The sequence below is a fragment of the Anomaloglossus baeobatrachus genome, chromosome 12 (assembly GCF_048569485.1).
Source record: "Anomaloglossus baeobatrachus isolate aAnoBae1 chromosome 12, aAnoBae1.hap1, whole genome shotgun sequence".
NCBI lineage: Eukaryota > Metazoa > Chordata > Amphibia > Anura > Aromobatidae > Anomaloglossus > Anomaloglossus baeobatrachus.
This window is the reverse complement of record NC_134364.1, coordinates 40,726,829-40,751,654: the sequence shown is the minus strand read 5'-3', so window position 1 is coordinate 40,751,654 and position 24,826 is coordinate 40,726,829. Positions and strand designations below refer to the sequence as shown.

Below are 24,826 nucleotides of genomic sequence, written 5' to 3'. Positions count from 1 at the left end.
GGTCTCCTGTGCCTGGAGACCGATAGGATCCCACTTCCACCAGAGCCCTGAGGGGGATGGGGAAGGAAAACAGCATGTGGGCTCCAGCCTCCGTACCCGCAATGGATACCTCAACCTTACAACACCGCCGACAAGAGTGGGGTGAGAAGGTAGCATGCTGGGGGCCCTATATGGGCCCACTTTTCTTCCATCCGACATGGTCAGCAGCTGCTGCTGACCAATCTGTGGAGCTGTGCGTGCGTGTCTGACCTCCTTCGCACAAAGCAAAAAACTGAGGAGCCCGTGGGAGCACGGGGGGTGTATAGGCAGAAGGGGAGGGGCTTAACACTTTTGAGTGTAATACTTTGTGCGGCCTCCGGAGGCATAGCCTATACACCCAATTGTCTGGGTCTCCCAATAGAGCGACAAAGAAAGAATTGCTTTACCATAGCCAAGTAATGGGGAACATAAGCATTTTGTAACACAGATGTCAGGAATCCTATAAAGACTAAGTGCACATATCAAATATATACATTTTAATGTTGAATTATTTACAGAATAAGCCTTTCATGGCTTGACAATTTCCAAATGCAAGTTGTCTGGCAATCGGATCACAGCTTCCACATTAGACAAACCAATGTTTTTAAATACAATAACTGATATTGCAGCAGTTTTACAAAAAAAAACAGCAGTTCAGGGTTCAATGGTTAATCCGTCCCAATAGAAAATAAATATTGGTCAGCTGTACAATACGACTACATATAGTATAGCGAGATCTAACAACTCATCTGTGTGAATTGGGATTACAGTGTTTATCCCTAGCACATGCTGATGAACGTAAGCAGAGAATCAACTGCACAAGGGACGTTCCCCAAAAAGGCATTGTACTGTACCAAAAGAGAAGACCACTAGATTTTACAGCAGGTTATTTAATAGACACTGATCCGTGGACAAGTCACTTGGCAGCATTGAGCAGTCCCCACCTTCATCTTCCATTTCAGGGATCAATCAGGATAAAATAAAAACTTATGTTCCACAGTTATTGACAAGAAAAAAAAAAGATCCAAAAAGAAATCTGCGGCTTTGTTGATGTATTAAGAAAAAAAAAAAAAAGTTTATTTTGGGACAAAATAAAATGTTCTTGATATTGTACGGTTTGGCTGTTGAAAGACATTAAAAAATGGAGTAAAAATGTAGCGCAAAACAGGTTGATATAAGACGATAAATTGTAGCCCTTTTCCAAAGGATTACAACTCAACTGAAGATTGGTTCATCAGAAGCAAAAATCAGTCCGGTAGTGTTTTGTTGCTTTTTCTTTTCCTCCTTTAAAGCAAAATCTGCTATTGTATCCAAAAGAAAAGCACTAAAACAGCACCGTGTGAACAAGGGATATGGCTTAAAAATGACACATTTTGCCTTATTTTGAACCAAGGCATAGAGCGATATGTATCACAATTGCAAAATAGGAGCAGAAGAAAACTTTATAATATAGAGACACCAGGGAGCCTCAATGTTGGCATATTACATCGTGTGGATCCAGTTCCGTAGATAACAAGAGTCTTTACATGAAGAGGTGTAGAGACAAGATGTAAGATTACCGCGTAATAGTGAGGCAGAGGTCATGTATATCAGGAAAGCAGACCGGTCTCCGTGAATCACAAGTCTGTTCTTCGTATGTACAACAGGCATGGAACATAAGTGCAAACAGTTTGGAAATATCGGAAACTTTAATATGAACGTGGACTTGAAAAACACCGTGAGATGCCATTACCATTACAGTAGCTGTAATCCTTTGTTTAACCGTACCAGTTGCCACACTGGTTTAATTGCGTGCCTAAATACTGCGCTGATGATCTAGGAGTTCAATAGCCAAGAAGTTACTATTAGATGGGAGAAAAAGGAAAAAAAAAAAAAAAATCATCACATTGTCTACACAAAATTCCCGATCGATTTTGAGGACTGTGGAATTCTGAGCAACTGTGCAGAAATCTGGGACTGCAATAAACTGCTCCGCAGGGTCTCCGTGACGGCAAAGATGTGATTACGGCATATGGATTTTTTTTTTCCTTTCTCTTTTTACATTAACGCATAATGTGCTTTATTTCACAAGACCAATTTTCTTTGCTTCTGTCTCATAAATTAGTAGCCTCCACATTTTTACTATGAATACTTCTGCTTCTTCATCCAACACCTATTATAGGAGAAAAACAACATTTAGAACATTGTATACTAAAAAAAAGAAAACCCAAAACTAATTCTGCAAAAGGAGATACACACACACACACACACACACACACACACACACACTTACCATGGCAACATCATCTAAAATGCTTTGAGGTGAACTGTGAGCCATTACCTATCAAGTAAAAAAAAAAAAAAAAAAAGTTTAATGTACAAAATGCAATAACAGAACTCACCCGACACATCGGCTCATCCCCATTAACCCCAAGCCTATTTTGACCCTAAAGACCAGGCCATTTTTTGCAATTCTGACCAGTGTCACTTTATGAGGTTATAACTCTGGAATGCTTCAGCGGATCCCGGTGATTCTGAGACTGTTTTTTCGTGACATATTGTACTTCATGTTAGTGGTAAATTTAGGCCGATATTTTTTGCGTTTCTTTGTGAAAAAAATGGAAATTTTGCGAAAATTTTGTAATTTTCAAACTTTTAATTTTTATGCTCTAAAACCAACAAGACATGACACAAAATAATAAACAACATTTCCCACATGTCTACTTTACATCAGAGCAATTTTTGGGGAAAAAAAAATTTAAGTTATAGGGGGTTCAAAATTTATGAGCAATTTCTCATTTTTACAACAAAATTTACAAAGCCACTTTTTTTTTTAGGGACCACATCACATTTGAAGCGATTTTGAAAGGTCTACATGACACAGAACACCCAAAAGTGACACCATTCCAAAAACGGCACCCCTCAGGCTACTCAAAACCACATTCAAGAAGGTTATTAACCTTTCAGGTGCTTCACAGTGACTAAAAGCAATGTGAAAGGAAAAAAATGAACATTTTACTTTTTGTAACAAAAATGTTAATTTAGCCTCAAATATTGCATATTCACAAGGGTAGCAGGATTAAATGAACCCCCAAAATTTGTTGGGCAATTTTTTCTGAGCACGCAGATACCTCATATGTGGCTAAAAATCACTGTTTGGGCGCACGGCAGGACTCGGAAGGGAAGGAGCGTCATTTGACTTTTTGAACAGAAAATTAGCTAGAATCGTTAGCCGCACCATGTTGCGTTTGGAGAGCCCCTGAGGTGCCGAAACAGTGGAGCTCCCCCAAATGTGACCCCATTTTGGAAACTAGACCCCTCATGGAATTTATCTAGATGTTTATTGAGCACTTTGAACCTCTGGGGGCTTCACAAAAGTTAATAGCGTTGAGCCGTGAAAATAAAAAAAATATTTTTTACCACAAAGAAGGGAATTTTGTTTACTTACCGTAAATTCCTTTTCTTCTAGCTCCTATTGGGAGACCCAGACAATTGGGTGTATAGCTTCTGCCTCCGGAGGCCACACAAAGTATTACACTTTAAAAAGTGTAACCCCTCCCCTCTGCTATACACCCTCCCGTGCATCACGGGCTCATCAGTTTTGGTGCCAAAGCAGGAAGGAGGAAACTTATAAATTGGTCTAAGGTAAATTCAATCCGAAGGATGTTCGGAGAACTGAAGACCATGAACCAAAAGAACAATTCAACATGAACAACATGTGTACACAAAAGAACAACAGCCCGAAGGGAACAGGGGCGGGTGCTGGGTCTCCCAATAGGAGCTAGAAGAAAAGGAATTTACGGTAAGTAAACAAAATTCCCTTCTTCTTTGTCGCTCCATTGGGAGACCCAGACAATTGGGATGTCCAAAAGCAATCCCTGGGTGGGTAAAAGAATACCTCGATAAAAAGAGCCGAAAAACGGCCCCCTCTTACAGGTGGGCAACTGCCGCCTGAAGGAGTCGCCTACCTAGGCTGGCATCTGCCGAATCATCGGCATGCACCTGATAGTGTTTCGTGAAAGTGTGCAGACTCGACCAGGTAGCCGCCTGACACACCTGCCGAGCCGTAGCCTGGTGTCGCAATGCCCAGGACACCGACGGCTCTGGTAGAATGGGCCTTCAGCCCTGCAGGAATCGGTCGCCTAAAAGAACGGTAGGCTTCAAGAATCGGTGCCTTGATCCACCGAGCCAAGGTTGACTTGAAAACCTGAAATCCCTTACTCTGGCCCGCGATAAGGACAAGAGCGCATCAGACCGGCGCAGGGGCGCCGTGCGAGAAATGTAGAGCCGGAGTGCTCTCACCAGATCTAATAAATGCAAATCCTTTTCACATTGGTGAACTGGATGCGGACCCAAAGAGGCTAAGACGATATCCTGATTGAGATGAAACGGGGATACCTTAGGGAGAAAGTCCGGGACCGGACGTAGAACCACCCTATCCTGGTGAAACACCAGGAAGGGGGCTTTGCATGACAGCGCTGCTAGCTGAGACACTCTTCTGAGTGATGTGACTGCCACTAGGAAGGCCACCCTTTGCGAAAGGCGAGATAGAGAGATCCCGCATCGGCTCGAAAAGTGGCTTCTGAAGAGTCGTCAGCACCCTGTTAAGATCCGAGGGTGTTAACGGACGCTTGTAAGGTGGGACCGGAAAGCGCCGATACTTGTCCCTTGAGAGAGCCGAGAGACAAGCCCTTGTCCATTCCAAATTGAAGGAAAGAAAGAAAAGTGGGCAAGGCAAACGGCCAGGGAGTAAAACCCTGATCAGAGCACCAGGATAAGAAGATCCTCCAAGTCCTGTGATAGATCTTGGCGGACGTTGGTTTCCTGGTCTGTCTCATGGTGGCAATGACATCTGGAGATATCCCTGATGACGCTAGGAGCCAGGACTCAATGGCCACACAGTCAGGTTTAGAGCCGCAGAATTCAGAAGGAAATATGGCCCTTGAGGCAGCAAGTCTGGTCGGTCTGGGAGTGTCCACGGTTGACCCACCGTGAGGTGCCACAGATCCGGGTACCACGATCACCTCGGCCAGTCTGGAGCGACGAGGATGGCGCGGCGACAGTCTGACCTGATCTTGCGTAACACTCTGGGCAGTAGTGCCAGAGGAGGAAATACATAAGGCAGTCGAAACTGCGACCAGTCGTGAACTAGCGCGTCTGCCGCCAGAGCTCTGTGATCCTTGGACCGAGCCATGAATGCCGGGACTTTGTTGTTGTGCCGAGACGCCATTAGATCGACGTCCGGCGTTCCCCAGCGGCAACAGATCTCTAGAAACACGTCCGGGTGAAGAGACCATTCCCCTGCGTCCATGCCCTGGCGACTGAGAAAATCTGCTTCCCAGTTTTCTACGCCCGGGATGTGAACTGCGGAGATGGTGGAGGCTGTGGCTTCCGCCCACAGCCGAATCCGCCGAACTGCTCGGAAGGCTTGACGACTGCGTGTGCCGCCCTGGTGGTTGATGTACGTAACCGCCGTGGCGTTGTCCGACTGAATTCGGATCTGCCTGCCCTCCAGCCACCGCTGGAACACCTTTAGGGCTAGATCCACTGCCCTTATCTCCAGAACATTGATCTGAAGGGAGGACTGTGTCGGAGTCCAGGTTCCCTGAGCCGAGTGGTGGAGGAAGACCGCTCCCCACCCTGACAGACTCGCGTCCGTCGTGACCACAGCCCCGGCTGGGGGCCGGAAGGATTTTTCCTTCGCCCAGGAAGTGGAAAGAAGACACCACTGAAGAGAGGTTTTGCTGCAAGGGAAAGAGAGATGTTCTTGTCTAGGGACGTCGACCTCCTGTCCCATTTGCGGTGTCCGATAGAATCGGACGCAGACGAAACTGCGCAAGGGAACTGCCTCCCTTGCTGCCACCATCTTCCTTAGAAAGTGCATGAGGCGCCTCAAGGGGTGACTGGGCCCGAAGGAGAGATTGCACCCCTGTCTGTAGTGAACGCTGACTATGCAGCGGAAGCTTCACTATCGCTGAGAGAGTATGAAACTCCATCCCGAGGCAAGTCAGTGATTGGGTCGGTGTCAGTTTTGACCTTGGAAATTTGATGATCCACCCGAACCCCTGGAGAGTCTCCAGAGCAATGGTCAGGTTGTGTTGACATGCCACCCAGGAGGGTGTCTTGACTAGAAGATCGTCTGGGTAAGTGATCACCGAGTGGCCCTGAGAGTGTAGGACCGCCACCACTGCTGCCCTGACCTTGGTGAAGACCCGTGGGGCTGTCGCCAGGCCGAATGGCAGTGCCACGAACTGAAGGTGTTCGTCCCTGATGGCGAAACGCAGAAAGCGTTGAAGCTCGGGTGCGATCGGCACATGGAGATAAGCATCCTTGATGTCAATTGATGCTAGGAAGTCTCCTTGTGACATCGAGGCTTCAGAGTGTTCACCGCCTGAAAAAGTGCATCGGCTCGCTCGGGGGGCGGAGATGTTTTGAAGAAACGAGTCGGAGGACGAGAGCAGAGCTCTATCCTGTAACCGTGAGACAGAATGTCTCTCACCCATCGGTCTTGGACATGTGGCCACCAGGCGTCGCAAAAACTGGAGAGCCTGCCACCGACCGAGGACGCGGTCTTGGTGAGGCCGAAGTCATGAGGAAGCCGCCTTGTGACTTAGACCGCCATGCAGAAGAGTTCCTCTAGCCCTCCTCTGACCTGTTGGACGTGGAGGAACGGAACTTTGCTGAGGACCGAAATGACCGAAATCTTTGGACTGGGGCAAGGACGATACCTTTCCCTTGGACTGTCTAGTAACTTCATCCAATTGCTCGCCAAACAAACGGTCGCCAGAAAATGGCAAACCGGTTAAGAACTTCTTGGAAGCAGAGCCTGCCTTCCATTCACGTAGCCACATGGCCCTGCAGACTGCAACCGAATTGGTGGATGCTACCGCTGTACGGCTCGCAGAGTCCAGGAACGGCGTTCATGGCGTGGAACGAAAAAACCTACGCCTGAGAAGTGAAGGACACAACCTGCGGGGCAGAGGTATGTGCAACCGCAATAATCTCAGCCAGAGAAGCTGAGATAGCTTGGAGTGCCCCCACGGCTGCGAAGGCTGGGGCAAAAGATGCGACTATGGCTTCATAGATGGATTTCATCATAAGCTTTATTTGCCTGTCAGTGGCATTCGTGAGAGATGGACATCTGCCACTAATACTACGGATCTAGCCGCCAGCCTAGAGACTGGAGAATCTACCCTGTGACACTGAGCCCAATCGTTAACAACGTCAGGGGGGAAAAGGGGAACGCGTGTCAATAAGGCGCTTAGTAAGCGCTTCTCCGTAAAGTTCTGTGCTTCTGGACGGCCCCTCTGGAGTTAGAGTGATCGAAACACGCACTCCTGATGAAGTCGGGGAAGGTTCCCAGCGGGCCCACTTAGCCTATCAGAGGCCGCGGTCCGTGACGGAGTTCTCACCGTGGGATCTGGGTGTTACCCCAGGAGCCCCTTGTTGTACCGACCCAGAGGGACCCGGGAGCGATGAACTCACAGCTCCCTGGCCCTGTGTTATCGGTCTGGACTGCAAGGCTTCCAGTATCTTAGCAGACCCTCTGTCCATAGACTGAGTCCTGGAATGTGAAAGCTACTCAGAGATTTGCTGATTCCAACATGCAAACTCTGTCCCTGTCATCTGTGCAGTGGAAACCGGCGGTACCACCTGGCCGAGGGTCCCACCAGTGCCGGAGGCTCCGGCTGAGTGAGTGCCCTCGGGGCCAAGCATTGTACACAATGAGGGTATATGTAACCTGCCTGTAATATAGCCGCACAAGAGGTACAGGTTGTAAAATAAGCCAGTGCCTTGGCACCCTTACTCTTTAAGAGCAAACAACAGCATGTCTTCCGCAGAGTAATCAGTGAGGGTATACAGCCAAAAGCAAATAATGCTGCCGAACAGTGAGATCATATACCATATAAATAAACATATATATATATACACTGCGGCACCAAGGGGGGTCAGCACCTGAAAACTGGTGCCCCACAGTGCTCAGTGAGGGGGAAGGAGGATACCAACGTATGCTCCAGCCCTCCCTGCCGACGTCCAGTCGGCCGTCCCGTCGTTACCCCTGACTGGCAGGCCCGAGAACGGGAGTATATGGTACTAGGCCGCAAGAGCCGGGGACTAAATTTAAAAACGCGGCCGGCAAACATGGCGCGGTCGGCGCGGTAGTCCCAGTCTCACAAACCACTCAGCAACCGCTGCGACACAGATGCTGCATGCACCGTCCCTCAGGGGACACAGAGTACCTTATGATGCAGGGCTCTGTCCCTGATGATGTCCAGTCTCCTGTCCGTCAGAATCCCCCAGGGGCTGCGGATGGAGCCCGGTCCCAGTGCATGGCGACCGGTTAGGATCCCCCTCTCCCAGAGCAGTGGAGCAGATTCTGAGATCCTCCACCGGCAGAATTATAACAATGGCTGCCGGCGTTCCGAGGGGAGGAGAGAGCCGTGGGCGGAACCGCAAAAGTGCGGGAACCTGGTGGCTCATAGTGATCAGTGAGGGGGGCGGAGGACAGCGAAGTGTGCTCCAGCCCTCACTGTCGGCATCATACCGACCGTCCCGCCTTTCTCCCTGACTGGCAGGCTCAGGGGCGGGAGTTTAACACACTAGGCCGCAAAAGCCGGGGACTAAAGTAAAAACCGCGGCCGGCAAACAGGCACGGTCGGCGCGGTAGTCCCAGACAAAAAATCCACACCGCAGTCGCAGCTGCGTCTGAGGCCAAGGTGCTTCATGCACCGTCCCAACGGGGACACAGAGTACCTGTAGGTGCAGGGCCATGTCCCTGACGATACTCCGTCTCCTGTCCGGCAGATTCCCCCAGGGGCTGCGGAGGGAGCCCGGTCCCAGTGGCTGGATGACCGGTTAGGATCCCACTTCCCCAGAGCCCCTAAGGGATGGGGAAGGAAAACGGCATGTGGCTCCTGCCTGTGTACCCGCAATGGGTACCTCAACCTTAAAGGGAACCTGTCATCAGAAATTTTGCCCAAAAGCTAAAAGATTCCCCCTCTGCAGCTCCTGGGCTGCATTCTAGGAAGGTCCCTGTTATTATTGTGCCCCATGTGAGACCAAAATAAAGCCTTTATAAAGTTCTACCTTTTTGTATGCAGCTTCTGTAAATTCGTCCCGGGGGCGGGCTCTCTGCCGTCCGTTATTCTGCCTCCTGGTCCTGTATGCCGCCCCCATCGCTCCTTTCCATATCTGATGCACCGCCCACTGCTCCAGCCATCCCCGCGCATGCCCAGTGCCAGTCTCACAGGACTGAGCACTGTGACTGCTGGTGATGTGTGCGCAGGCAAGTGATTATGGACGGGGCTGTGACTGTTATCAGCAAGCACCCGGCCATAATCTCTTGAGCGCGCAAACCTCTCCAGCGTCACACTGAGCTCAGGATTTATGCTAGACTGTATGGGCTGCTTTCAGGGATGACGTCCCTTTGTCATGTGATAGTATTTCGAACACGCCCCTATCACATGACAAAGGGACGTCATCCCTGAAAGCAGCCCATACAGTCTAGCATAAATCCTGAGCTCAGTGTGACGCTGGAGAGGTTTGCGCGCTCAAGAGATTATGGCCGGGTGCTTGCTGATAACAGTCACAGCCCCGTCCATAATCACTTGCCTGCGCACACATCACCAGCAGTCACAGTGCTCAGTCCTGTGAGACTGGCACTGGGCATGCACGGGGATGGCTGGAGCAGTGGGCGGTGCATCAGATATGGAAAGGAGCGATGGGGGCGGCATACAGGACCAGGAGGCAGAATAACGGACGGCAGAGAGCCCGCCCCCGGGACGAATTTACAGAAGCTGCATACAAAAAGGTAGAACTTTATAAAGGCTTTATTTTGGTCTCACATGGGGCACAATAATAACAGGGACCTTCCTAGAATGCAGCCCAGGAGCTGCAGAGGGGGAATCTTTTAGCTTTTGGGCAAAATTTCTGATGACAGGTTCCCTTTAACAGCACCGCCGACTCAGTGGGGTGAGAAGGGAGCATGCCGGGGGCCCTGTTAGGGGCCCTCTTTTCTTCCATCCGATATAATCAGCAGCTGCTGCTGACTAAAATGTGGAGCATTGTGTGCATGTGTGCCTCCTTCAACACAAAGCATAAAACTGATGAGCCCGTGATGCACGGGAGGGTGTATAGCAGAGGGGAGGGGTTACACTTTTTAAAGTGTAATACTTTGTGTGGCCTCCGGAGGCAGAAGCTATACACCCAATTGTCTGGGTCTCCCAATGGAGCGACAAAGAAATTGTTACTTAAACCAGGTAGCTTTTTTTTCCACAAGGGTATCAGGAAAAATTGCACCATAAAATGTATTGTGCAATTTCTCCTGAGTACACAAACGCCTCATATGTGGTGGAAATCAAATGTTTGGGCGCACAGCAGGGCTCAGAATGCAAGGAGCGTCATTTGACGTTTCAAACGCAAAATTGTCTGGTATAATTAGTGTATTCCATGTTGTGTTTGGAGACCCCCTGAGGTGCCGAAACAGTGGAGCGCCCCCACATGTGAACCCATTTTGGAAACTAGGCCCCCATGGCATAGGAAAAAAAAATAGGGCGCACGCACAAATGTTCTGCAAAAAAGGGGGGGGGGGACTAGGTGGGATGGAAAAAGAAGTCCTGTACAAAGTCAAGTACGACTGCAGGACGATTGCTGATCAGGTACCTAATTGTTCAAGTTGTGTTTTGTTTTTTTTTTATTTGGGGTGCACAAAGAAAAAAGCAAAAACTAGAGCAACAATTACGTACTTGATCAGCCAATCACGTAGCTGATCAGCACTTGGCAGCAAGCAAGTGAGGGAGGAGGGGGGGGGGGGGGGAGGGAGTGGGAGATGCGATTGGGGATAGTTAGAAAAGAGCCACGAACAATACTTACAGGATGGATCAGAACTGCGGCAGATGGGGGGGGCGGCAGTGGCATATAAAGGGAGCTCTGTGAATGTGAGACGGCGACGGCTGGGATAGGGTGGGGGCAGATGGGAGAGGGCGCAGTGGATGCAGGAGCGGCAGAGGATGGGGGGGAAGAGGGGGATGGGAGGGAAGGGGAGTGGGAGGTGAGATTGGGGATAGTTACCCTACAGCAGTGATGGCGAACCTATGGCACGCGTGCCAGACAGGGCACGCAGAGCCCTTTGTGTTGGCACGCGCGCGGTCGCCACACTGAGCCACTTTGATATGCTGGTGTGATCGCGCCAGCAGATCAAGGTGGTGTTTAGCAGAGGAGACATTTCTCCTCGCTCTGACACGCCTCCTCTCCTGGGCTGCAGACCTGTTGCCTAGGAGACGGAGGAGCGTCAGTAGGCGGTGCCGGGGTCTTGTGGACTGGCCGCGCGGGAACTGAAGTGACTGAGGACGCAGCAGCGGAGGATGGGGGCTAGAAGGTGAGTTTTTTTTTTGTTTTTTTTTAAGCTGTGTGCGCGGCTGTGCCAAAGTGTGGGGGGACAGAGCCAGCACGAGGGAAACATGGGGAGCACGGGGGACAGAGCCAGCACGGGGTATACCGAGCACGGGGGAAACATGGGGAGCGAAGAGGGGAAACATGGGGAGCGAAGAGGGGAAACATGGGGAGCGAAGAGGGGAAACATGGGGAGCGAAGAGGGGAAACATGGGGAGCGAAGAGGGGAAACATGGGGAGCACGGGTGAAACATGGGGAGCACGGGGGAAACATGGGGAGCACGGGGGAAACATGGGGAGCACGGGGGAAACATGGGGAGCACGGGGGAAACATGGGGAGCACGGGGGACAGAGCCAGCACGGGGCAGAGCACGGGGCATATACAAACAGAGCACGGGGCAAACATGGGAGCACGGGGCATATACAAACAGAGCACTGGGCAAACATGGGAGCACGGGGCATATACAAACAGAGCACAAGGCAAACAGCGCACAGGGCATACAGAGCATGGGGCAAACATGGGAGCACGGGGCAAACATGGCTGCAAAGATGGGGGAAACGCGCAAAGAGGGAGAGAAACGGATGCAAAGAGGGAGAGAAACGGCTGCAAAGATGGGGGAAACATGGCTGCAAAGATGGGGGAAACATGGCTGCAAAGATGGGGGAAACATGACTGCAAGGATGGGGGAAACATGACTGCAAGGATGGGGGAAACATGCCAGGATGGGGTACATTTAGCAGGAAGGGAAACATGCCAGGAAGGGGTACATTTACCAGTATGGGGGATACATTTACCAGAATGGGGGGAAACATGAAAGGATGGGGGGGAAACATGCCAGGATGGGGGTACATGAACATGCCAGGATGGGGGAACATTTAGCAGGAAGGGTGACATTTACCAGGATGGGGTACATTTACCAGGAAAGGGGACATTTACCAGGATAAGGGAACATGCCTGGATCAGGTACATATACCAGGAAGGGGTCATTTACCAGGGATGGGGTACATTTACCAGGAATGGGGTACATTTACCAGGAATGGGGTACATTTACCAGGAATGGGGTACATTTACCAGGAATGGGGTACATTTACCAGGAATGGGGTACATTTACCAGGAATGGGGTACATTTACCAGGAATGGGGTACATTTACCAGGAATGGGGTACATTTACCAGGAATGGGGTACATTTACCAGGAATGGGGTACATTTACCAGGAATGGGGTACATTTACCAGGAATGGGGTACATTTACCAGGAATGGGGTACATTTACCAGGAATGGGGTACATTTACCAGGAATGGGGTACATTTACCAGGAATGGGGTACATTTACCAGGATGGGGCCATGATGTGGACAAATATACCAGAATGTAGGAAATATATATCAGGATGGGGGACATGTTTACCAGGAAGTGGCCAGGAAGGGGGGACAGAACAACACAATGAAGGGGGGGGAGCAACTCGTACATCTTTATGGGATTTCAAGATGTTCAGACTTTGAAATGTAGGTGTGGATTACAGGGTGACATCTGATTACATTCTATGCTAAAATCTCTAATATGCTGCAATTTTTATTCCAGAAGGAATAATCCAACTGCTGTGTCTGGAAAGGGAAGGGGCTCAGCTTCAATGTGTGGTAAGCATGCACGAGCGTGATGTCCCCTGCTGAAGAGAAGATGGCAAAGGTAAGGTTACAATCAATTATTTACATAATAGGATTGGTTGGCACTCGGCCTGTGAAAGGTTCGCCATGACTGCCCTACAGGATGGATATAGGCAGCAGGATCACAGGAGATGAAGGAGGCAGCAGATCGGGGAGGGTGTGAGGTGGGAGAGGGAGCGCAGCGCAGATCGGGGAGGGTGTGAGGTGGGAGAGGGAGCGCAGCGCAGATCGGGGAGGGTGAGAGGTGGGAGAGGGAGCGCAGCGCAGATCGGGGAGGGTGAGAGGTGGGAGAGGGAGCGCAGCGCAGATCGGGGAGGGTGAGAGGTGGGAGAGGGAGCGCAGCGCAGATCGGGGAGGGTGAGAGGTGGGAGAGGGAGCGCAGCGCAGATCGGGGAGGGTGAGAGGTGGGAGAGGGAGCGCAGCGCAGATCGGGGAGGGTGAGAGGTGGGAGAGGGAGCGCAGCGCAGATCGGGGAGGGTGAGAGGTGGGAGAGGGAGCGCAGCGCAGATCGGGGAGGGTGAGAGGTGAGAGGTGGAGGGAGAGCGCAGATCGGGGAGGGTGAGAGGTGGAGGGAGAGCGCAGATCGGGGAGGGTGAGAGGTGGAGGGAGAGCGCAGATCGGGGAGGGTGAGAGGTGGAGGGAGAGCGCAGATCGGGGAGGGTGAGAGGTGGAGGGAGAGCGCAGATCGGGGAGGGTGAGAGGTGGAGGGAGAGCGCAGATCGGGGAGGGTGAGAGGTGGAGGGAGAGCGCAGATCGGGGAGGGTGAGAGGTGGAGGGAGAGCGCAGATCGGGGAGGGTGAGAGGTGGAGGGAGAGCGCAGATCGGGGAGGGTGAGAGGTGGAGGGAGAGCGCAGATCGGGGAGGGTGAGAGGTGGAGGGAGAGCGCAGATCGGGGAGGGTGAGAGGTGGAGGGAGAGCGCAGATCGGGGAGGGTGAGAGGTGGAGGGAGCACACATCACGGGGGTGACAGGTGGAGGGAGCACACATCACGGGGGTGACAGGTGGAGGGAGCACACATCACGGGGGTGACAGGTGGAGGGAGCACACATCACGGGGGTGACAGGTGGAGGGAGCACACATCACGGGGGTGACAGGTGGAGGGAGCACACATCACGGAGGTGACAGGTGGAGGGAGCACACATCACGGGGGTGACAGGTGGAGGGAGCACACATCACGGGGGTGACAGGTGGAGGGAGCACACATCACGGGGGTGACAGGTGGAGGGAGCACACATCACGGGGGTGACAGGTGGAGGGAGCACACATCACGGGGGTGACAGGTGGAGGGAGCACACATCACGGGGGTGACAGGTGGAGGGAGCACACATCACGGGGGTGACAGGTGGAGGGAGCACACATCACGGGGGTGACAGGTGGAGGGAGCACACATCACGGGGGTGACAGGTGGAGGGAGCACACATCACGGGGGTGACAGGTGGAGGGAGCACACATCACGGGGGTGACAGGTGGAGGGAGCACACATCACGGGGGTGACAGGTGGAGGGAGCACACATCACGGGGGTGACAGGTGGAGGGAGCACACATCACGGGGGTGACAGGTGGAGGGAGCACACATCACGGGGGTGACAGGTGGAGGGAGCACACATCACGGGGGTGACAGGTGGAGGGAGCACACATCACGGGGGTGACAGGTGGAGGGAGCACACATCACGGGGGTGACAGGTGGAGGGAGCACACATCACGGGGGTGACAGGTGGAGGGAGCACACATCACGGGGGTGACAGGTGGAGGGAGCACACATCACGGGGGTGACAGGTGGAGGGAGCACACATCACGGGGGTGACAGGTGGAGGGAGCACACATCACGGGGGTGACAGGTGGAGGGAGCACACATCACGGGGGTGACAGGTGGAGGGAGCACACATCACGGGGGTGACAGGTGGAGGGAGCACACATCACGGGGGTGACAGGTGGAGGGAGCACACATCACGGGGGTGACAGGTGGAGGGAGCACACATCACGGGGGTGACAGGTGGAGGGAGCACACATCACGGGGGTGACAGGTGGAGGGAGCACACATCACGGGGGTGACAGGTGGAGGGAGCACACATCACGGGGGTGACAGGTGGAGGGAGCACACATCACGGGGGTGACAGGTGGAGGGAGCACACATCACGGGGGTGACAGGTGGAGGGAGCACACATCACGGGGGTGACAGGTGGAGGGAGCACACATCACGGGGGTGACAGGTGGAGGGAGCACACATCACGGGGGTGACAGGTGGAGGGAGCACACATCACGGGGGTGACAGGTGGAGGGAGCACACATCACGGGGGTGACAGGTGGAGGGAGCACACATCACGGGGGTGAGAGGTGAGGGAGCACACATCACGGGGGTGAGAGGTGAGGGAGCACACATCACGGGGGTGAGAGGTGAGGGAGCACACATCACGGGGGTGAGAGGTGAGGGAGCACACATCACGGTCCGGGCTGATAGCCTAGATACCGGAGGGTCTACCTTTGGGGAGTGAGCCCACTCCTTGACCACCTCAGGTGGAAATGGAAACCGGTCATCAGAACCACGCTTTGGAAAGCGTTTGTCAGGGCAGGCCCTGGGTTTGGTCACAGCGGTCTGAAAACTGGAGTGGTTAAAGAACACACTCTTCACTCTCTTAGGCGAGGTAAACTGATGTTTTTCTGCCAAAGAGAGTTGCTCCTCTGACACTGGCGGATTGAGATCCAGTACAGAATTAATAGAAGCAATCAAATCACTAAGATCTGAGTCGCCCTCAGAGAAATCGATGGGATACATAGCCTCCGAGCCCCCAGTGAGGGCATCCTCCTCATCTTGAGAGTCAGCTCTTGAGACAGAGCAGTGGGATGGGGAGGGGGAGGAAACCCTGCGCCTTCTCTTAGAAGGACGGGGTCTGGGATCAGATGATGAATCCTCCGTGAGCTCCGATGGATGGAGGTCAGAGGATAGGAGTCCTCTGTCAAGAGCATTAGAGGCACCCTGTGAGGGGGGCTGATGCATATTCATCAAAGTCCTGGACAAAAGTCCCATGGACTCAGCAAATGACTGGGATATGGACCTAGAAAAGGACTCTACCCATGCCGGGGGTTCAGTCACAGGTGCAGCAGCAGCCTGAGAGAAGCCTTGCTCCTTGTGCTGAAACATGCTGCTGGAGTGGGGGTTTTGCAGAGAATGAACCCCAGGGAGAATATACAGAGGTCCACAACCGGAGACCGGCTGTGGCTTACCAGACCGCTGAGCGCGGTGTTGTGTGCCCTCCAGATCCCGAAGCCCGGTCCCCCAGTCGCAGCACCTCAGCAGAGATGCAGAATGCAGGATGTCCCAGAGCAGAGTGAACTCTGCCTGAGAAATGACTAGGGGGCGTTCCTATAAAAGAGCGGGAACTGGAGGGCTATAGAGACCTGCAGGGAAGGAGGGACGCCCTCCCCTGTGTAGAACGGCCGCCGGGAGGAGCCGAACCTGTCCCTCTGCATGAGTGACATTCGAGGGCAGGAAAATGAAACTAGGCCTCAGACGAAGCCAGGGCCTAAATTTAAGCGGCGAGGCCAACAAGCAGGCACCTTCGGCGCGGTTCTCAGGCAAAAGCTAGAGAATCCGCCGGCAAAGTTAAAACAATCACATACAGCATACTCTCCCCTTACAATAAAGAACCGGGACCCCCAACATAAACGTCTCAGGTACTTAGCTGCTGAGACGCAGGGCCATGTCCCTGGGGATGAGTGCTCCGGTCCAACAGAATCCTCAAGGGGCTGTGGATGGAGACCGGACTCCTGACAGGCATGGAGACCGTGCTGGCTCCCACTTCAAGCCAGAGCCCAGAAGGGATGGTGAAGGAGCAAGGCATGTAAGGCTGCAGCCTTGTAAATCAACCTTAACAACACCGCCGACACAGTGGGGTGAGAAGGGACATGCCGGGAGTACAGACATGGACCCGCTTTTCTTTAAACTCTTTCCAAAAGTCAAACAAATCAGATGAGAATGCATGTGTGGATGTATGCCTCCTGACACAAAGCAATAAACTGGCTAGGACTGGCTGCCAGGGGGTGTATAAGCTCAGAGGGAGGAGCTACACTTTTAAGTGTAGTACTTTGTGTGTCCTCCGGAGGCAGAAGCTTAACACCCATGGTCTGGGTCTCCCAAAGGAACAATAAAGAAATCAACTTATCACATCTCATCATCATGGAAAACTAGTAACAATTTAGGTACAATTTTTACTTCAAATTCAATCAGAAAACGGAGGACCCGCATCAGAGTCTTCGTATTAACACAATTGTACAATGTTCAAATATAACCAAAGTAATAAGGCCTGGCAATAAAAGAAGATCTAAGCAGCCGGGTTCTTCAGCGTTACTTCACTGTACGTTATCATGCAGTAACAAAACATTCAGAAGTCAGATGCTGAGGGCACAACCCCATATCCTAAACAAGTGGACTCTACAAATCAAAAAAACAAAAAAAAAGTATAAAAAAGGTGATTGGTTACTTCTTTAGATCACTTACTTTGGAACACACAAAATCAACTAGGGTAGCTTCTTCTTCACCGATATATTCAATGATCTTCTTATTAATCCAGGGCCTAATTCTTCGCTCCATTAATGTCTAAAGGTGGAGGGAGTCACAGATAAGAGAAATTGAATAACAAAATATTACAAGTCACGTGCATTACCACCATTCAGATTAACAAATTTGCTGCCACTCTTGGAACGCAACGGCTTTAAGTATATGGTAAGAATTTGTACTGCGTAAAGTGCGTAAAGTATTTATCAGCTTTACAATACTATTAAATGGGGACGCATTAACTATTTTCCAAGTCAGACAGAAAAATAAAATGCTACTGGTTATGCTCCAAGATATTTAATAATTAAAGTGGAGGAGCAACTGAACATGATTTTAATAAATTTTTCAAAGAAAAATAGATATAACATCTAATTTATTGATCTCATTCTCTGCTCAGGCTTAGTAGTCCAGTGGGTGGAGCTTGTCACTGATTGAGTTACTTATGTATACAATGTAAAGAAGGGATGAGAAAATCCCAATATAAGACGTTAATAAAATGCATAATCTTACTATAAAAAAAACCTATACATTAATATATTCTGCTCCTCCGGCTCTATAATATGCCACGTGGAGTGCCATTAAGTCGCTTCAGGCACATTTGTCACAATCTGTTAGGACTCAGGTTTTGCCACTGGCTACTCTGATGGAGACTTGCTTTCTAGGGACTGGTTAAAGAAATGGTTAAGATCCGATATTAAATGTTTTATCATCAGATAGCTGTTCTTACTGTGCCTTTAATGAAAAATTGTGCAAGGAAAGAAAAAAAAAAAAAAAGCACAATAGGGTCTTAACTGTGTACAAATTGGAGAATGAGTAAAGGCTAATCTGATGGAAATGTCAGAGGCACAACTCCTGAAGAATAAAATAAGCGGCTGCAGCGACTCCGCAGTGCGCAAAGGTCAAAGTATAAGAGACAATGGATGTAGTCCGCACGACAGGCGATTCAATGCAGTTCAGGCCAGGGAGTGAAGAACATGCAGTTTATTGAAGTCTATGCATTTTGAAACCCACTGGTTTCTTCATCAGAGCACACCATGTTTGATGACGATAGTCTGTCCTGATGAAGAAACCAATTGGTTTCGAAACAAGTAGACTTTAATAAACCGCATGTTCTTCACTCCCTGGCCTGAACTCCATTGAATCGCCGACAGTGTGAACTACATCCATGGTCTTCTATCTTTGGTATTTATTGGCAAATTATCAGTTTCCATTTCACGATCATAAATCTAAAAAATATTTACCAAAAAAAGAGAATTTTGTTCCTGGATGACAATCTACCCAGTTCAGTGCAAAAGCTGAAGGAGGACATCCACCCATAAGTAGAGATAGAGTAAAACTCGGAATAACCGTAACTCTGACTACTAACAACAGCCGGTGAAACACACGGAACAAAAAAACTGCCAACAGGCAACAGGGAGGGTGCTGGGTCTCCCATGTCGGAACTATAAGAAAAAGAATTTACGGTAAGTAAACAAAATTCTCTTTTTCTTTATCGTTCCTTATGAGAGACCCAAACCATGGGACGTTCCAAAGCAGTCCATGGGTGGGAAATAAACCAAACTGTGAAGTAGGCAAAACCTAACTTCACAAATGGGCAACAGCCGCCTGAAGAATGCGTCTGCCCAAGCTCGCATCTGCCGAAGCATGAGCATGCACTTGGTAGTGCTTCGAAAAAGTGTGCAGACTGGACCACGTGGCAGCCTGACAAACCTGCTGAGCCGTAGCCTGGTGCCTGAAAGCCCAGGAGGCACCGACAGCTCTGGTCGAGTGCGCCTTAATCCTTGGCGGGGGAGGCACCTGAGAACACTGGTAGGCATCGGTGATAGCCGACCTGATCCAACGAGCTAGGGTCGGTTTAGAAGCAGCGAGACCCTTGCGCTGACCTGTGGTTAGCACAAAAAGTGAGGTGCACCGCCTAAAAACGGCGGTGCGTGACACATAGATTCGGAGCGCTCGCACCAAATCCAAGGTATGCAACGCCTTTTCAAAGCGATGCACAGGGGCCGGACAAAGAGAAGGCAATGAAATGTCCTGGTTAAGGTGGAAAGGAGACACCACCTTAGGGAGAAAGTCCGGAGATGGACGAAGAACCACCTTGTCTTGGTGAAACACCAAAAAGGGGGATTCCGAAGAGAGCGCAGCCAAATCAGAAACTCTCCTGAGAGAAGTTATGGCTACTAGAAAAACAACTTTCTGTGAAAGTCGAGACAAGGGAACCTCCCTGAGAGGCTCAAAGGGGGGTTTCTGTAAGGCCGTGAGGACCAGATTAAGGTCCCAGGGATCCAAGGGACGCCGGTAAGGAGGAATGATGTGAGATGCGCCCTGCATGAAAGTGCGCACCTGAGCCAGTCGGGCGATACGCCTCTAGAACAATACCGACAGAGCCGACACCTGTCCCTTGAGGGAATTGAGGGATAGTCCTAGCTGTAGACCGGACTGTAGAAAAGACAGGACGGTCGGCAAGGAGAACGGCCAAGGAGCATGGTCGGAAGAGCGACACCAGGACAGGAAAATCCTCCAAGTCCTGTGGTAAATCTTGGCCGAGGAAGACTTCCGAGCCTGAGTCATGGTGGAGATGACCTCAGAGGGAATGCCTGAAGCCGTCAGGATCCAGGACTCAAGAGCCACGCCGTCAATCTGAGAGCCGCAGAATTCTGGCGGAAGAACGGACCTTGAGAGAGAAGGTCTGGGCGGTCCGGGAGATGCCACGGCACCTCTACGGACAGACGGAGCAGGTCTGGGTACCAAGCTCGCCTGGGCCAGTCCGGAGCAATGAGTATGACTCGACGGCCCTCCATTCCGATCTTGCGCAGAACCCTGGGCAAGAGCGCTAGAGGGGGAAACACGTAGGCCAGACGGAACTGAGACCAATCTTGAACCAGTGCGTCTGCTGCGAAGGCTTGAGGATCGTGGGAGCGAGCCACGTAAACCGGAACCTTGTAGTTGTGCCGGGATGCCATTAGGTCCACTTCCGGAGTGCCCCACTTGCGGCAGATTGATCTGAACACTGACGGGTGCAGGGCCCACTCGCCGCTGTCCACGGTTTGACGGCTGAGGTAATCGGCCTCCCAGTTTTCCACGCCTGGGATGTGGACTGCAGACATGGTGGACTTGGAGTCCTCTGTCCACTGGAGGATTCGTTGAACCTCCAACATCGCCAGACGGCTGTGAGTCCCGCCCTGGTGATTGATGTAGGCAACTGCTGTCGCGTTGTCCGACTGAACTCGAATGTGCTTGCCCGCCAACAGGTGGTGAAAGGCTAGGAGAGCTAGAAACACAGCTCTGAGCTCCAGCACATTGATCGAGAGGGCTGATTCGGACGGAGTCCAAGTGCCCTGAGCTCGGTGATGGAGAAATACTGCTCCCCAACCGGAGAGGCTGGCATCCGTGGTGAGGAGCACCCAGGACGGAGTCAGGAAGGAGCGTCCCTGAGACAGAGAGAGGGGCCGAAGCCACCACTGAAGGGAGCTCCTGGTCTGTGACGACAGAGCCACCTGCCTGTGTAAGGAAGAGATCCGCTTGTCCCAACAGCGGAGAATGTCCAGCTGCAGGGGACGCAGATGGAACTGAGCAAAGGGGACCGCTTCCATGGACGCCACCATCTGACCCAGCACCTGCATGAGGTGTCTGATGGAATGACGGCGGTGCCTCAGAAGAGAGCGCACCGCCAGACGAAGGGACTGCTGTTTGACTAAGGGCAACTTGACAAGTGCCGGCAGAGTCTCGAATTGCATCCCTAGGTACAAAAGCACCTGGGTCGGGGTCAGAGTGGACTTGGGCAGGTTGACAAGCCACCCGAACTGAACTAGCGTGGCGAGAGTGAGAGAGACACTCCGCTGGCAGTCTGCACTGGATGAGGCCTTGACTAGAAGGTCGTCCAGGTAAGGAATCACTGCCAACCCCTGGAGGTGCAGGACCGCAACCACTGCTGCCATGACCTTGGTGAATACTCGAGGGGCCGTGGCTAAGCCGAAGGGGAGAGCCACGAATTGGAAATGTTCCTCTCCGATCGCAAAGCGTAGCCAACGCTGGTGTGAGACCGCAATAGGCACATGCAGATAGGCATCTCTGATGTCGATGGATGCCAGAAAATCTCCCTGGGTCATTGAAGCAATGACCGATCTCAGAGATTCCATGCGAAAGTGCCGCACCTGAACATGCTTGTTGAGAAGCTTGAGATCCAGGATGGGTCGGAAGGAACCGTCCTTTTTGGGGACTAGAAAGAGGTTTGAGTAGAAACCGCTGAACCGTTCCCGGGCGGGAACCGGAACAATTACACCGTTGGCCTGCAGGGATGCCACGGCCTGAGAGAAGGCGGCGGCTTTGGAGCAGGGGGGGGGGTGGACAGAAAAAATCTGTTTGGCGGGCTGGAAGAAAATTCTATCCTGTAGCCGTGGGAGATGATATCCCGCACCCACTGATCGGAGACGTGTTGCAACCACACGTCGCCAAAGTGGGAGAGCCTGCCACCGACCAAGGACGTTGCTCCTCCGGTCTTTTGAGGACGCGGCTTTCGCGCCAGTTGGATTTACGATCCTTGGCTGAGGTAGTGGACGAGGCCGAGGGCTTAGAGGATGACCAGTTAGAGGAACGAAAGGAACGAAACCTCGATTGGTTCCTGCCCTGGACAGGTTTCTTGGCTTTAGCTTGTGGCAAGGAAGTACTCTTCCCGCCAGTAGCTTCCTTAATTATGTCATCCAGCTGTTCCCCAAACAGCCGGGACCCAGCAAAGAAGGGAATTTTGTTTACTTACCGTAAATTCCTTTTCTTCTAGCTCCAATTGGGAGACCCAGACAATTGGGGTGTATAGCTTCTGCCTCCGGAGGCCACACAAAGTATTACACTTAAAAGTGTAAAGCCCCTCCCCTTCTGCCTATACACCCCCCGTGCATCACGGGCTCCTCAGTTTTGGTGCAAAAGCAAGAAGGAGTAAAAGTTATAAATTGGTTTAAAGTAAATTCAATCCGAAGGAATTTCGGAGAACTGAAACCATTCAACATGAACAACATGTGTAGACAAAGAACAACAGCCCGAAGGGAACAGGGGCGGGGGTGCTGGGTCTCCCAATTGGAACTAGAAGAAAAGGAATTTACGGTAAGTAAACAAAATTCCCTTCTTCTTTTTCGCTCCATTGGGAGACCCAGACAATTGGGACGTCCAAAAGCAGTCCCTGGGTGGGTAAAATAATACCTCGTAATAGAGCCGTACCACGGCCCTTTCCTACAGGTGGGCAACCGCCGCCTGAAGGACTTGCCTACCTAGGCTGGCATCCGCCGAAGCATGGGTATGCACCTGATAGTGTTTCGTGAAAGTGTGCAGGCTCGACCAGGTAGCCGCCTGACACACCTGCTGAGCCGTAGCCTGGTGCCGCAAAGCCCAGGACGCACCCACGGCTCTGGTAGAATGGGCTTTCAGACCAGAGGGAACCGGAAGCCCAGAAGATCGATAAGCTTCGAGAATTGGTTCCTTGATCCACCGAGCCAGGGTTGATTTCGAAGCCTGTGACCCTTTACGCTGGCCAGCGACAAGGACAAAGAGTGCATCCGAACGGCGCAAGGGCGCCGTACGAGAAATGTAGAGTCTGAGTGCTCTCACCAGATCTAACAAGTGCAGATCCTTTTCACACTGGTGAACTGGATGAGGACAAAAAGAGGGTAAGGAGATATCCTGATTGAGATGAAAGGGGGATACCACCTTAGGTAGAAATTCCGGAACCGGACGCAGAACCACCTTGTCCTGGTGAAACACCAGGAAAGGGGCTTTGCATGACAGCGCTGCTAGCTCAGACACTCTCCGAAGTGATGTGACTGCTACTAGGAAAACCACTTTCTGTGAAAGGCGTGAAAGAGAAATATCCTTCATTGGCTCGAAAGGTGGTTTCTGAAGAGCCATCAGTACCCTGTTCAGATCTCAGGGTTCTAACGGCCGCTTGTAAGGAGGGACTATGTGACAAACCCCCTGCAGGAACGTGCGTACCTGTGGAAGTCTGGCCAGGCGCTTCTGAAAAAACACAGAGCGCTGAGACTTGTCCCTTAAGAGAGCCGAGCGACAACCCTTTTTCCAATCCTGATTGAAGGAAGGAAAGAAAAGTGGGCAAGGCAAATGGCCAGGGAGAAAAACCCTGATCAGAGCACCAAGATAGGAATATCCTCCACGTCCTGTGGTAGATCTTGGCGGACGTTGGTTTCCTAGCCTGTCTCATAGTGGCAATGACCTCTTGAGATAATCCTGAAGACGCTAGGATCCAGGACTCAATGGCCACACAGTCAGGTTGAGGGCCGCAGAATTCAGATGGAAAAACGGCCCTTGAGACAGCAAGTCTGGTCGGTCTGGTAGTGGCCACGGCTGACCCACCGTGAGATGCCACAGATCTGGGTACCACGACCTCCTTGGCCAGTCTGGAGCGACGAGGATGGCGCGGCGACAGTCGGACCTGATCTTGCGTAACACTCTGGGCAACAGTGCCAGAGGAGGAAACACATAAGGGAGCTGAAACTGCGACCAATCCTGAACTAAGGCGTCTGCCGCCAGAGCTCTGTGATCTTGAGACCGTGCCATGAATGTTGGGACCTTGTTGTTGTGCCGTGACGCCATTAGGTCGACGTCCGGCATCCCCCAGCGGCAACAGATCTCCTGAAACACGTCCGGGTGAAGGGACCATTCCCCTGCGTCCATGCCCTGGCGACTGAGAAAGTCTGCTTCCCAGTTTTCTATGCCCGGGATGTGAACTGCGGATATGGTGGAGGCCGTGGCTTCCACCCACATAAGAATCCGCCGGACTTCCTGGAAGGCTTGCCGACTGCGTGTTCCCCCTTGGTGGTTGATGTATGCCACCGCTGTGGAGTTGTCCGACTGAATTCGGATTTGCTGGCCTTCCAGCCACGGCTGGAACGCCTTTAGGGCAAGATACACTGCCCTTATCTCCAGAACATTGATCTGAAGGGAGGACTCTGTCGGAGTCCAGGTTCCCTGAGCCCTGTGGTGGAGAAAAACCGCTCCCCACCCTGACAGGCTCGCGTCCGTCGTGACCACAGCCCATGATGGGGGAAGGAAGGATTTCCCCCCCGACAGAGAAGTGGGGAGAAGCCACCACTGAAGGGAAGCCTTGGCTGCCCGTGAAAGGGAGACGTTCCTGTCGAGGGACGTCGACTTCCTGTCCCATTTTCGGAGAATGTCCCATTGAAGAGGACGCAGATGAAACTGCGCAAAAGGAACTGCCTCCAT

General features: G+C 51.8%; 1 protein-coding gene across 2 annotated transcripts in view; it reads right to left on the bottom strand.

Annotated features, from left to right (window-relative positions):
- Nucleotides 1-500: 500 nt before the first annotated feature.
- Nucleotides 501-24,826, bottom strand: part of RBM25 (RNA binding motif protein 25) — a 159,317-nt gene continuing 134,991 nt past the window's right edge. For both annotated transcript variants that reach the window (XM_075330236.1, XM_075330238.1), the window contains exons 16-18: nucleotides 17,546-17,644; nucleotides 2,291-2,338; nucleotides 501-2,170 (exon numbers count right to left, since the gene is read on the bottom strand). In XM_075330236.1, coding sequence (XP_075186351.1) covers nucleotides 2,078-2,170; nucleotides 2,291-2,338; nucleotides 17,546-17,644 — 240 coding nt within the window. In that variant the 3' untranslated portion in view covers nucleotides 501-2,077. The remainder of the gene's footprint in view (nucleotides 2,171-2,290; nucleotides 2,339-17,545; nucleotides 17,645-24,826) is intronic.